The sequence below is a fragment of the Corvus cornix genome, chromosome 1 (assembly GCF_000738735.6).
Source record: "Corvus cornix cornix isolate S_Up_H32 chromosome 1, ASM73873v5, whole genome shotgun sequence".
NCBI lineage: Eukaryota > Metazoa > Chordata > Aves > Passeriformes > Corvidae > Corvus > Corvus cornix.
Window position 1 is genome coordinate 94,404,451 of NC_046332.1, and position 14,944 is coordinate 94,419,394.

General features: G+C 36.5%; 1 protein-coding gene across 6 annotated transcripts in view; it reads right to left on the minus strand.

The window, feature by feature from the left end:
- Positions 1-14,944, minus strand: part of MYO16 (myosin XVI) — a 368,841-nt gene that overhangs the window by 212,737 nt on the left and 141,160 nt on the right. For all 6 annotated transcript variants that reach the window (XM_010394347.4, XM_039550108.1, XM_039550096.1 and 3 more), the window contains exon 5: positions 1,066-1,174. In XM_010394347.4, the coding sequence (XP_010392649.3) occupies positions 1,066-1,174 (109 nt within the window). The remainder of the gene's footprint in view (positions 1-1,065; positions 1,175-14,944) is intronic.

A 14,944-nucleotide genomic window follows, 5' to 3' on the forward strand; every position in this document is an offset into this window, starting at 1 on the left:
TTGTATGCTACAGAAGTTTTGCATGTTACCTGTTAAATATGAATCAAAGTACTTGGAATATTTAGACAGCAAATGTCTACATTTTTTAAAGCAATAAAGTTTTTAGAAGCTAATAGCTGCTTTGCCATTAGAAAAATCCAAAACCAGAGCTGTGAAGACACTGCCATGCACTGAGAAAACAAAATTATGAAACATGCAATACACTGGATGTGTGCAGTATAGGACCTGACACTGTGATTTCCTTGACACTTTCCTTAAATGTTTATTAACAGAATATAATTTAACTTAGTTTATGTTAAAGAAGGTTTCTTATATGGAGGCAATGTTGAAAATACACATTTTTTATGTTATTGCTCATCATACTTGCTTAATGCCTTTTCCTCAGTGTCAAGATGAGCCACATACAATGTTAAAACAACCTATCATAGTCAAAAGCAATGCCAGAAATCTCACTTCAGAACTCTTATCTGTTTGGAACTGATGAGCAACAAATCCGGTTTTTTGATACAAGTCCTGTCATCTATAACATATTAAGCATAATTCATAACAGAAACCTAGCTACAGTATTTTCACAATTAAAAAAAAACTCAAACCAATACGAATATTTTTGAATAAGGGATAAAGTATCATATGCATTTTCATCCAAATTATTTGTAAAGATTTATTTATTTATTTATTTAGCAGTCTCTCACTCAAAAAATTTTCCCTGAGACTATACATGGGAAATGAAACAAAATGTAAAACCTGGTCCTTGAATAGTAAAATTAATTGTTTTAAAAGCTTCTGCATTGCTGAAGTTTTTCTGCTTTGAAATTACATTCTAACATCTCCATACAAAAGATGAAAAGCAGTTTTGACAATGACAACTGCCATTAACCTTTGTTAGTTGTTCCAATTTAAGTACACTGAAAACTTTTGTGGTTACAAATCATCTTCCTCCCCCTCATCCCCAAACTAATATAGTTCAATTGGTTTTAGTGTGACTTACATCAGATCAGTATACATCCTTATCATATTTATGACATGTTCAATAAAAGCATTCCAAAAGCTGAAGGGCTGACTTACCATTTTCTTCCAAGTACATCAGAAGGATGCTGCTAGATTCAGTCCCTGCTACAGCATAATCAAGTGCAATATTTCCATTAACATCTTGCAGAAGCACATTTGCTCCAGCCTACAGACAAGAATTAAAAGCACTTTAGGTTTGTGTAGTGAAATCCCAAAACACAACTGAGGCTCTTACACAGTCCCGTTCGAAAACATTTCAGAGCTGGGGTCCTTAGACAGCAGGCTGATTACAACCTGAAACAAAACCAAACACACAAAAAAGCAAAGGCAAAGTGAAGGGCTCATGAATGTCAAAAATCTGGCTTTGTTTGACACAGCTGCCACTCTTGCCCCACTAGCTGTCCAGCCTGTTTTTGCTACACAGATGTCCGAGTTGCTCTTCGGTGAGTTTTGGAACCACCGCCATTTGCAGCGCAACACTTTAAAGTCAGCTGTCACCGACCACAGTCTGCCTTAAAACACTCCACAGCAGCCAGCAGTGGTTCAAAAGGTGACTGACAAGCAGCACAGACACCCCTGCAGTAGGGATGGGCAGACAGCTGGTCTGGGTAACCTTGTCAGCTGGCCCGACCTCTTATGGCTTCAGCCATCAATCGAACCTCAAAGAGAACCACCCACTGCTAAATAAAATTGACATTTGTCACCAACTGGAGACAATGAAAGTGAGCTTGATGAGTTCAACTGTAGTCCATAAAGAAGCCAGGCTGAAATTTCTCTAAGTTTCATTCAAAATTCAATATAAAGGACAAAGGACTAAGAGGAGCCCTTGGGGGTGAGGGGTGGTGAAATGAATAGATTCGTGAGAAAAGATACCACCAGCATGATAAGAAAACTTGTATTTTCTACATTAAATATGGTCAATGAAAGAATTTGCACTATGAAGGGAAATCTTAGGGTTTTTTTAATAAGAAAGCTCTCATCCTTGAAAACATAAATTTCTGGTGGACATAGAAGCTTACATTACTAGTGTTACATTACTAGAAGTTACATTACTAGTGAATTGTCATGTATCTTCTTTAAGAGGTTGTAACATTAATTAATTTTAAATGTTCTCTCTATGGCTTTTAATGGCAAGGAATTATGAAATAAGAGTGACCTCAGGTAAATTTAATTACTTTTCTTAGCAGCTTGTATGATAAACACCTTCGCTAATAAAAATGAGAAGTATCAAGGACTGCCTTTCTTAAAACCACAGCAGCAGAGGTCAAATGTAATAAGAAATTATTAACAGAAGGCATGACTGCTTCTTTCAGGGTCTTTCTCTGTAAGTATTGTATCAAAGAAAAACTTGCAATAGGCTCAGCTCCTCGCTCAGAGTGAAATATGACATGAAAAACTAGCAAGTTCATGTAGGCATTATGTCATCAAACCTAAGGTGTTGAACTGTTAGTCTGAGGTCATTTCAGTTTCCATCACAGTGACCAGGAGACAGACAGACATCAAAAATAACTCACCTCAGCTGTCTCAAACACCTCAGATTAGACCATATCCTATGCAGCAAAATAATCTTTCCTCCTACAAAACACACTACTTTCCTCTAGTCTTTTCTTGTTGTACTGACTGCAAGGGGGAGCCTAGAGAGCAAATTTAGATTAGATGTATATCTTCTGAATCGTTAAACGAGATTAGAGGAGAGGAGTTGACTCTCATGCTTAGTGAAAAGGAATGGAAGAAGACTTACAAGTGTAAAATCTTTCATTCATAGTGCCATGAAAACAAATTTCTACTCTCTGTCCTGACAGATAAAATCAAAAAGATGATACAAAATCAAATAAAGGGTGGATTTGAAGATCATAGTATCTTTAGAGGATGGTTTAACAACTATTTATTGTACTTGTTTCACTACTAGGAAGTATGATTTTTGTGTTGCTTTCTACTTATTGACCCATGAGAGTTTGCTGGTGAAGGTAGAATTATGGAAGCAAAACTATTTCATATCTCGTTACTTTGCATATAATAAAAACCCACAAAGTCTTGCAGGTATCTATCTTTCCTTGCACATAGATAACCTCCAGACAATGCCAGAAGAACATTTTCTTCCTTGTTGAGTTAAGAAACCAAAAGACCTTTGATGTACCAAATTCAGGAAAAGTAGGATAATTACTTTGGTCAGCAGCACACTTTTAATTCATTCTAAGATGTAGTGTCACTGAAGGAAGGACATAATATGGAATGACTCAGTTCCAAGCAATTTTTATTGGGTACTTCTATATTCATTAATTTCTTGAGAAATGTTCGCAATGCTACCAGACAGTTTGATCAAGCTTGGTGACAGTTGTGGCAGCAGCTGTAGGAGAAGCCCTCAGAATTTAAGTAAAGAAGCAATCCTGTACAATGGTGAACATCTAAAAGTAGGATCTTGCTTTAAAAAGAAATATTTTAAGGGTATTAATAATAGGCATTTTTAACCTGGTGTATCGTCCCTGCCTCCCAGCTCTGCACCATCTGTGAGCTTACTGAGGGTGTGCTCTGTCTCACTGCCCACATCAGTCATGAAGACCTTGGACAGGACTGGACCCACTACTAACCAGGGGGCACACCACTAGTGTGGAACATGTTGCAGGCAAGAGACATCACAGATATTGTACCTTTAGTTTAGATTCAGATGGCCAGAACTGTGCTAAAGAACTTGAGTACTCTATTACATATACAGCCTTGTAGGCCAAACAATAAGAAACCCACATATGTCTAGAGATGGGATTCAGATTATCTGAATATAGTCCTGCTTTGTTCTTAGGTTTCTGTTCATAGCTCTTGAAGAAAACATGAGAAAAACTGTCCCCATGCTGCTATTAATTTCCAAATTTATATGCATACCTTGTTTATATTCTAAATGCTATTCCACATTTATTCCATTTCAATACAACCCACTTGAATTCTGCATGCAGTGCTTTAATGCATATGAAAAGTTACTGGCTTACTTATTTTCAACACATCCTCATGCTCAAGTCATTTCTTAATAAAAACAATAAATATTTTGCAAAACTTTATGCAATATATCCCATAAATATCAAAAATATATTTGAGAGAAGTATTTGTCTGCAATGATAAATTGCTTGTTTTAGAAAGACTGCAGAAGGAACATCTTTAAATATATTATTTTACAGGTGATCCTAAAGACACCTAGTTAAATACACCAAATGCAAAATGCAACTGAAATGCATTTGTGCTATGCAGCGCAACTTCCATACACAGATACAGCAAAAGAGACTGAATTCTTGTGATCAGTAATAACTGAGTAGACAGTACCAGATTTGCATAGAATCCCCATATGATCAGAAATCTGAGCCTGCTGCCAAAGAGAAAATACCTTTGGCTAATGAAAGGACAAAAGATTTCCTTTCTAGCTCCAGCAATGATGATTCAAAATACTTCAATTTTTATTAGGATCACTCTACTTCATGTTTTTTAATTCTCTTTTAGTTTCTGTCTATTTACCTCTCTGTAGAATCTCTGATGTTTTCAAAGCTTTCATTTCAGAAAACCGGAGTAGAATAGCTAAATTCCACATATATGCGAAAATGGTGACCCTAAAGATTAGCTAAGGAGCTCAGAAGCAGTATAGCCTGAGGTAGGTTCGATGTGCACAGTCTTACAGTACCAATCTATGTGCACACCCATGTTTTTTGTGAACATGGTGCAGTTTGAGATGACTTCCCACTCAGTGGACCAGAGATGAACAGCTTCAGATTCAGTGCAGAGTACACGATACAATGTACATCCCCACCACAGCTTATCCCATGGTCACATCTCTGTATAGCTAAACTTGGAGCTAATTTAGGATACTAGAGAGAAGAATACTGCTTTTGCTTAACAGGATGCCATAGGAGCTGAACTCTTCCTTCCCAAATAATGTTCCAGAAGACAGAGAAGAAGCCCAATAGCTTTTGAAGTCTAAGCACTGCTGGAAATTTTGATTTGTAAGAATTTACAAGAACTACTAACTTCATCAAATGTGAACAGTCCTCTGCAGCGCTCTGTCCCTATAGAAGCTACCCTTTTCCCCCTGGGAGAGGCACCCAAGTATAAATGCAGTCGCAAACTCTTAAGACTATGTTGCTGTAGCTGTATCCAATGGATTAATGTCCAAATTCCCACTGGTAAGCTAAAAGTTGAGTTTAGACCACATTCTACAGTTAGGAAGCCTTATTAGTGATACTATTAACTCAGAAGCAAACATTCAATAAACAATCAAGCTCTCAGTCTCTCTTTTTTCTTTTTTTTCTTTTAAGAATTAACTGAATTCCAAAAATCAATTTAACATTCACAGGGGCAAATGTTAGAAAGCCTTAAAACTTCCTTCTGTACTATTTATTATTTGGCCAATATTCCTTCCTACTCTTTCTTATTTCCAAGGTTGCAATACAACTTATGATTGCCAAATGAGAAATATATCTACTTATCATTACTCAAAAAAAAAAAGGGCCCAGGAATCTCCATTCTGAGGAATGTGTCCTTATTTAAAGATTTAAAATTATTTATCTCCTTCTGTCTCTCTGAACTCCAATATATTTTGTGTATCAGCAGTCTAACTTTATCAGGATAGGTGAAAACCACATGAAAAACTGTGGGTTTACACCTTCTCCAGCCATCTTCAACCATCTCCAATATTCAGGGACAGAATTTTAAGTACTAGTTTGTGTGTCCAGAAACTCAGTGCCATCACAACAATATGGACAGCAGTGTAATCTTGTTTAGGCATTGCTTGAGGACTCCTAAGTTACCAAGGTTCCCCAAGGACTGGGAAGAGATTTGGGCATTTCTCTGCCTAGGTACTACCTCTTGCTTACCTTCCCAGATAGGACGTCACAGGTTTTGCACCCAGAGAACATTGTACTCAGAAGGCTTTCCTGGTGGAACTGTTTCTGAACCAGGGTCAGCATCAATCCACTTTAGCTGGAAGACTGGTTTCAGATTCCTGAAAGTCTGACTGATTCACTGAAATTCTTAAAATCCTTTTTTCTCTTGCATACCTTATATTATTCTCTCAAACTCATGGACCATGCAGGTTATTTAAATATTTGAAATAACTAACTAATTTTTCTTTATTCATATTGTAGAAAGTCCCATGTGCATTATAAAATATTTTTAATACAGAAACGATGACCCAACAACTGCCTCTATCACTTAGGATTACCACCTTTGACTTCATGAGGTTTTATGAAGGCAATCAGAAATACCGTAGACCTTGAGAAATGTGTGGATATTAAAAAAAAAAAAAAAAAAAAAAAATTAATATACCTGTTGCTATTAAAAAACCCCAAAACAACCCCAAAATTTTCTCCTAATAGCAGGCTTCTGCACAGTTCTTACAATGGTTCAATTGTTCTACAATATGCTAGCTGTGTGCAAATTGTGCAGTCATCTGTCAACCCCATCACCAAACCTTTTTTTTACCTGTTTATATTCATATATTATTAACCTATTTTTAGTCAATTCTACGTACTCCATATGTATATAACAGTATGCACTTATATACATGCAAATATAGAAACATTTACATAGTATTCTCTCATCTATGTTCATCAATTTCCTACAGGGAAAGGGTAGCATTTTTTTCATTAACAGCTGAACGATTCACTTTTTCTTTTTTTTTTTTTTTTAATATAACTACATGATTTACAAGCTGCTCCTTTTTATAAAATGCCATTAACCATGGACATAGACCAAGATTAAATGTAGTTCTTCACAAAATATTTTTGCATTTTACTTTCTGTGACATGATTAGTTCAGTTTTTACCCCTTTATTGACCTACTTTTTCACATTAATTCCACAAAAAGGTTTTGCACATTGAAGGATACCCAAGGTTTACACACACACACATATCTGCATGTTCTCCTGTATGCCACAGTTACTGTGCTGACAGTACATCCTTCCCAAAGTCCTTAGTGCATGATCAGTTAAAAAGAAAGCCACAGTAATCAGGATATCATGCTCTATTTGTTTGAGAACAAGCAAACATACAGGAAATCCCACATGCTCATGGGCTCCATGGTGCCATGCAATCTTGCTCTCTAACCTCATTGGCTTTGTTCCAGTTTAGCCAAATTTAGAAATATATCCTCTGAGAGAAGGCACAACCACCCCTCCCCACCAGGTTCGGGAAAAATAAATTTTCCTCGAAGGAAAGTGAAGGAGATAAAAACTATTTATTTAACAAACACACGGGAAAGGAAAATAATGCTAAGTAATAAAATCTTCCGCTGTGGAGGAAAAATCTGGGAAAGTGTTAGAGTCCTCCCTTTGGTCTCCTTGGAGCTGGGGCTTGGCCCAGGGCCAGGCCCTCTGTGCCCAGTGGAAAGTCCTCCTGATGTGCTCTGAGGTTGAAAGCAGTCCAGCAGAAAAGGGAGAAAATTTGAAAGTCCAGGGAAGGAAAAAAAAAGTTCAACCCTCAGTTTCTCTCTGGAGAAAAAGCAGCTGAACAACTGGCCAAAAGCTGACTGGAAAGTAGCGAGCCAGGTGTGCTTCCCTCCACTCTCGCTCTCCTGCTGCAGCTGGAAAAAAAAAAATCTCTATCTCTGTGTGACCTTGAACAAGCTGCAAACTGCTTTGAAAAAGTTTTGCTCAGTTCTTCCTTCCCCCTCTCAGGCTCAGTTTAAAGGCATAGAAAGGCACAAGAATTAATTTCTGGGCAGAGGGCAGTGATATGGAATACGCATCATAAAGTCACCCCAAGACAGGCTTACATAAATTTTCATTCAAGATACCAAATCCCACAAATCCAGCTGGCTCCTCATTGTGGCTCCTATTAGATTTGTTTGAATCTCATTCATTAACAAAGCAAAAGGAATAAAGTTGCTCTGCACAGTGTTGTGGTTTAGGTCATTAGCACTGGATACCACTTTACACAAATTCACAATGCTGAACAGATGAGGAATAGTTCTCAAGGCAAAGCTAAAAAAAAAAAAAAAGTTGAAGACTTCACCACATTAGCAAACCACAGACAACGAAATAAAACATTAAGTGAGATTGAGCAGCTGCTCTCAGTTCAAAAGCCTGTCTTCCTTCCAACTAATTTCAACAACAGGTTTTTGTAGGCAGAAAATTATTTCACAGAAATAACAATACAGCTACTAGAAGAGCTGGGGAAAAAAAGTTTTTAGTGATTACAATTATAGATCCTCCACTGACAGTTCCCCTACCTGCCACCATCATAATTGAGTTTTGCCTGCTTAGTAAGAAGAAAACTGACAGACACAAGCTGGGTAACCTCTTTTATGTTCTCTTTATGAGCCTAGAACCATCTAGAAGCTATTTTACTAAATCTAAATATTGTCTCTCAGAATATTGATTGCCGTCTTAATACTTTCATTTTAACTTTTTTCCACATAAACCTTTAAGAAAGCCCCTTCCCCATGACACCACAGATTCTTAAGGTATTTGGAAGATAGATAACCAATTTCTATACACTCCAGAGTAAAGAAAAGATTCCTGTTCCAGAACAAAACGTCAAAAGAAACCCATGAAAAAGGCTGACTCAGGGCTAGAAGTCTACCATGAAGGATACATATTTCTAAATATTTACTTTTACTATTCCTCCCCCTGGGCTTGGCAGAGAAAGAATAGGGATCACAAATGTTCATAGGCTATCTACAAAGATATGTAAGTTCAGTACTGTCTACGGCAAAGAGTAGAGTCACCTCAAAGCTGTTCTAGCTTCAGTTTTGGCTTTATTGACCCTTAATGTAGCTTGCCAAATGGAAAGAAAAAAAAAAAAAGACAACATACTCCCTTTGTGGAAGACAAGAGTGGGTCTGATAGAAAATCATTCCCCAAGTAGGGATATCTGCTACGCAACTAACCCTAGCAGCCACCTTCCTTTCTTACACCTTGAAGAAAAGCAAGTGAGTGGAAATTTCATCTGTACAAAAACAAGCCTTTAAAATCCCTTTCTTTGTCCTTCATAGGGCAATTTCCATCACTGCAGTCTGAGGGGGACACACCTGATACTTTATTAAATGGGAATTTCAATAACTCCAGGCTGATGACTTGAGCTTCAAAGTACTACGTTTTACAAATTATAAACTATAGCTTCTCTCAGGTGGTTAAGTTACTTGCAGTTAGTTAAGTTCCACATCAAAACACCACCATCCCTCCACCATAATGGCAGGTATAATTTTCCAAAATAAAAGGTTTTTATCAATAAATTCTTATTTATTGAAACCTGAACTATTAAAAGTATTGAAGAAATGCAAACAGGGGCCTTGAGTTTCCAAATTGAAATTATTTTCTTCCTTTTTTTCCAGAGAATCTCTTAGCAAAATAATCTCAACAAGGACCCAAACTCCATACCTATACATACAAATTCAGAACTAAAATCTGTGGATCACAAACCAAAGTAACAACTCTTAGGTACACTAACAAATGTTTCATGCATGCCTTGAATGGGCTTGTGCAGCTATAGAGAAAATTCAGGGAACAAATCATACAGCTCAGCTGATTTCCTTCACAGCAGGGCATCATGCTAAGGTGTATTCATGAAAACCAATTCTCCCTTAATAAAATTAGAAAAACTTCTCACTTCCTTTTACCTGAACTTGCAGAGTTCTGCAAACTGGGCTAGCCCAGTGCACCATTTATAGGACTCCTTCCATAGCCTTGAATCAATGGTTACCTGCAGCAGGAGTTTCCACCTCTCACACAGGAAAGATACTGATGATCATCTGTCTGCAATATTTGTTCTGTTCCAGGGCTCCAGAATTGCTGTCTATAAATCCATGCCTGTCACATTACCAAAACTATTCTTTCACATGGAGTAGGAACTGTCTGCCATCTGGATAAGCTTAACTTGTGATATAATAAAGGTTTGAATTAATTTTCGGCATGCCTGATCCCACCCACATCATAAAAACACAAACACAAAGCTCAATCCCTTATGTCTGTGATGACACAGCCTACAGAATCAAAGCTGAATTCAGAGCCTTTTAAGTGCCCTCCAGGCATATAAAATAAACTGAAGAGGATAGAACACATATCTCCACAAAAACACTTTCACAAAATCAGGAGATAATGCAGTGCTGAAAATTTTATGCCAATACCCTGACATAATTGCTAAAATAGATGCATTTGTATTGATACAAATTTATGTTATGCTGCTAGTACTCACTTATTTCCATCATAGGTACATGTTAAACCAGTCAAGGAATGATCATACAAATGTTGTTTGACATTCACCCATCCTTGTGTAAGTAAAGTATTTCAGCTGCTCTGTGGATACAAGTTCTTTATTTCATGGCACTTCTGGGTTCCATGTTGCAAAAATGGGCACCAAAATCTGAATATGCAACCTAATCTCTCATCAAAACAGACTTGCTTTCTTGTTATAGCCTAGAAATGAGGATTTAGGGGTGCGTGCCTGTGACAAAGAACATCACAGTTTTCCAAAAATCCCAGGCATTTATCTCTGTGGCACGCTGGGTAAGAAAGGATAAAAGCATGTGCCAATGCAGTGTCTGTTCATAAGAAAACACTGTATAGTTGCATATATATAAGATCACCAATGCCTACAAAAATCCCCAATTTTATTTCAAAATACAATTCTTGGTTGTTGAATTACTTCACAAAAATAGTAAGAATAGTACTTAAAAATCATCAAAGTTCCACAATCTTTTAGGCAATCATTTAGTTCATGAATAAAGCATTTTCCTCCTTAAACTAATAGAATGTAGGCAATGTCAGTTCACAGAAAAGATTTTCAGTAGAGTTAAAAAAAGAAAAAATGGCTGTCATGGCACATATTACAGATTGCTTAACAGGCATAGTCTGTTTGACTAATGCATTCAGAAGATAAAAGAATTAGCACTGATGACTGAAAACTAAAGACCAACATTTTCCCATCTGTTTGTGCACCATGGGGACTTAAATTCCACCCATCAGCTGGAAGGCATGGAAAAGGCAAAGAAAATCCCACTCTGTTCCAGTACTGAACACTTCTGATAACACTGCAGAAGCACAGCAGAAGCGTAGCATGTTTTCAACAGCATCTTTCAAAGTAAAATACAACTAAGTATGCAGTTAGGAAATTAAAAGGCAAAATCTACTTATCCAGAAGTGATCAAATAGAAAGTAATGTACATTTCTCAAGTTACCACTATTTCCATGCCCTAGAACTACAGCATTCATGAGGATTGGGGAACATTCTATTAATTCTAAATGCATATAGATTTGTACTTGGATCTTAATTAGACAGCAAGTTGTCTTTCATGGTGGTTCTTCATATTCTGAATCCTAGCACACACCACCAATGTTTCTCGAAATTTAAGGTCTTAATTTCTAAGTTAAATATAGTCTGGTTTCCTTGACTTAGCTTTGCCTCAAGGAATTATTCTTATTTTCTCTCTTCTCCCACACAAATATCTGGAAATGCTGAGAATCATCCATCTAGTTTGACTAGAAATTGGAAGAACGGAATTATTTTTGTTATATCCATTTCTGTTTCTTAACTTCCATACTTCATTCTGAAGTTTTTCAATGACTTCAACTGATCATTCTTAACATAATGAAAATCTCTAGCTCAAATGCATGACCAAATTTTGCCATACAGTTTGAACACTAGTTGCTTCAGGCTCAGTGTGTCTTCATATGTAATCACTGCTGGTCCTACATCTGTGAGGAAACAGGACTTAATATTTTTTCTCTTACTTTTATTGGCTAGATGTGCATTCAGGCATGAGACATTTTAGTTTAGCCACAGTGTGGGGCAAGAGAATCTATAGTGTCTGGTGGGACACGCCATAGGCAGAACACGCTCAAGTTCAATTCTAGGGCTCCCACATAGCTATGAGTTTAAACATCCAATTCTCCAGTCTCTGCACATAAGCTTTACTCAATCAGAAATTACAGGAACCAATCTTACTCTCAGGATATGCACTTGTCTTAATATAATATCAATATTTCAATACTCTACCCACCAAAATTTTTCCTTACATTAAAAAAAAGGTATTACATTAAAGAGCAGCTAATGAAGAATTATATGTCTCTTATTTTCATCTCCAAAGCGAAGCACAAAAAGAAAAGAAAATAACTGTGTTTCTTTCTTACTTTCCTACTTTATGGAGGCACCTCTTGCACAGTTTCAGTGAGAGCTCCTCCAAAAAGAGACAAAAAGATTGGCATCAGAAGGGCTCTAAGAGCATGAAGACACTCCTCCTTTTAGCTTAGTATGCAAAAAAAAATAATTTTATTTGGAATAATTACATGAATTGGATGTACCTGTTTGAATATCACAAAAATAAGTTGACATATTTTTTAACTCTTTTAATCAAACCATTTTATCTGAAAGCATGGGAAAAAAAGGGAAGACATTTCAGAATTTATTTTCTCACTGAAATGTCATATTTTTATTGAAAGTGAAGGTAGACTAAAGAATTGAAGAAATTACAGAAAAATCGACTCATTATATATCACAAAGAAAAGTTCTCTTTGCCTAGAATAGCATTCTCATTCTGTTCTATTACGAAGACACTGCAGCAAAAATCCAAAAGATCAGAATGAGGTCAACAAAAAGGGTAGTTGAAGTACTGAAGGAATGGTATTTGACTTGATATTGCCAGCTCTCAAATTATTTGGCAAGAAAAGGGAATTAGAAAGGAAACTTCAAAGAGCATTGATGACTAAAGACTAAAATTTCCCCATCTGTTTCTGCACATGGGATTTGCAAACTTCCCATCAGTAGCAGAGCTTATGGAAAAAAATGAAATTATTTGAGCACTGAATGCCTCTGATAAAAGCATAGAAGCACACTTTCTTCTAATTTTATTTTAATTGTAATCATCAAAAATTTTGACAGGCATAGAGAAAAATGATCAGTCCCTGTCTTATAATACTGCTACAAAAGGTCACTTTTTGAAATTATTGCCTTTTATTTTTAGAAAAAATGGAAATAAATTCTCCTTCATACAGCAGGGAGTGAGCCTTTGGAACCGCCTGTCAAAAAGTCTTTTAATCTGACACCACAGTTAGAGTTAACAATTACTTTATAACCATTGACCAAGCTTGTAATTACATACGGTCAAACAAACCTCATGCTTTAGGAATTAAAAAGATCACTCCCTGGGGTTAGCAAGAACTGTCACTTGAGTTCAAAATTGGACAGTTAGTAAGGCCTAGCTTTATTGTAGGCAAAATGGAGATAGGAAGCATCCTCTGATGATCCACTACTGTACTGACAAGTACAAATAAAATAGAAGACATCAAGGTTAAAGTTTTACTAATATGTTTCCTTACAAAGTTCTATGTGTTTGTATATATATACATGCATTTATATGGGAAAGTGGTCACACACACACACACATATATATACACACACTCTCCAAAAAAAACTGCTGGAGAAAGTTCTGCTTAGTAGCTTCACTTAAAAGGGTTTCCACCCCCGACCCACCACAGATGAGGGCAGAAAAAACAAAAGAACCACATGGCTGCAAAGAAAGGAAGTTAATTTTGATGGCTCATTTAAGATTGAAACTTGTTTTTTGAAGAGCTTGTAGTTTACAAGTTCAGTGTAAATCACATAAATGGTAGAAAGTCTTGGGGCAAAACTCAAGGCCCAGTTTAACATGATAGTCTTCTCCTTAATCCCCATGGTTTGGGAAGCCATCTTCTCTTCCTTTCTATGCACACCCTCATATCCATGTCTGTAGTTATGTAACTTGGGAAATACAGATGCTGAATGTTTCGATTCTCATTCTCCAACCCATTTTGAGATTACTGACACAAACACACACACATATATGTACACGTGTGTGTGTGTGCAAATTAAACGCACTTCAAATGGCACACATAAGTAAATAATACTACTTCAGGCATGACATCAGATATTACCATTTTATTAATGCAGAGAAAAAAGTCAGAGTCTATGTTAATGTATATACACACAGTAAAAATAAAGAAAATCTGTATTACATGTCTCTGCTGTAAAAAGCAAGAAAATAAACAGTATGCAATAAATGATAGCTGTGTACAGCATATAGTTTCTGCAAAGATAAATGTATCATGCAAGGAAGTAAGAGTACAAAACTGATATTTTAACTCAGTTAATTTGCATTTTTGTTGTGAGACAGATTCATTATGTTGATTGATAACATCAACATGTTCCCAAGTGTACAGGGAAGGGACTGTACAGTAGCTTAATCTGCACTCAGGATGATTCTGTCTTGCTGGTTAGTAATTAACTCTAGATCCTCTAGAAACAAATCATCGTGTGAAATACGAAATCTATTTAGGAAGTTTAGTATGCCGGTCACCTTAACACAAAACTGGCTTCTCAGAGCATCAGTGTATAGTTAGAGAACTCACCAGAAAAGCAGTTAATCACTTTCCTGTGCCTGGGTAATGAACAAAGTGTGGTAGACACAAAAATCTTTCAGTCATAGAAAGCAGAAACTTGCTGTGTGGGACTGCAACAAATGAGTCCCTAATAAAACTGTGGGGGAAATATATACTCCATGCCAAATTTTGACATTGATTCTATGGCAAGAAAACCATGCTTATAAATCCTAGCAGTACAAGTATAACCACAGCTGACATTTATATATTAACCAAACATAAAACTCCAGGTTTATTTGCAATAACTGGTCTCTGTGGATTAATGCATATATTGGAAAAGTGACGGAATTTTACACAAAGTTGAAATAAACACTTCAAAGACATAATGCTATGTCACCCATCAAGGATTTATATACGTGTTTTATCAGACAAATTTTTTCCTCATCTTCATAATGTGTAATCTCAGCAGTCAATGATGAAGTAATAGGCATTAATCTATCAACTGCCTATCACCTTGCCAAGAAACAATTGTCCATAATCATTCCCCTACCATTCTCTGGTCTTCATTTCAGAAAATGAATTTTTCCACCTTCCAGTACTGTCTTAATTTTA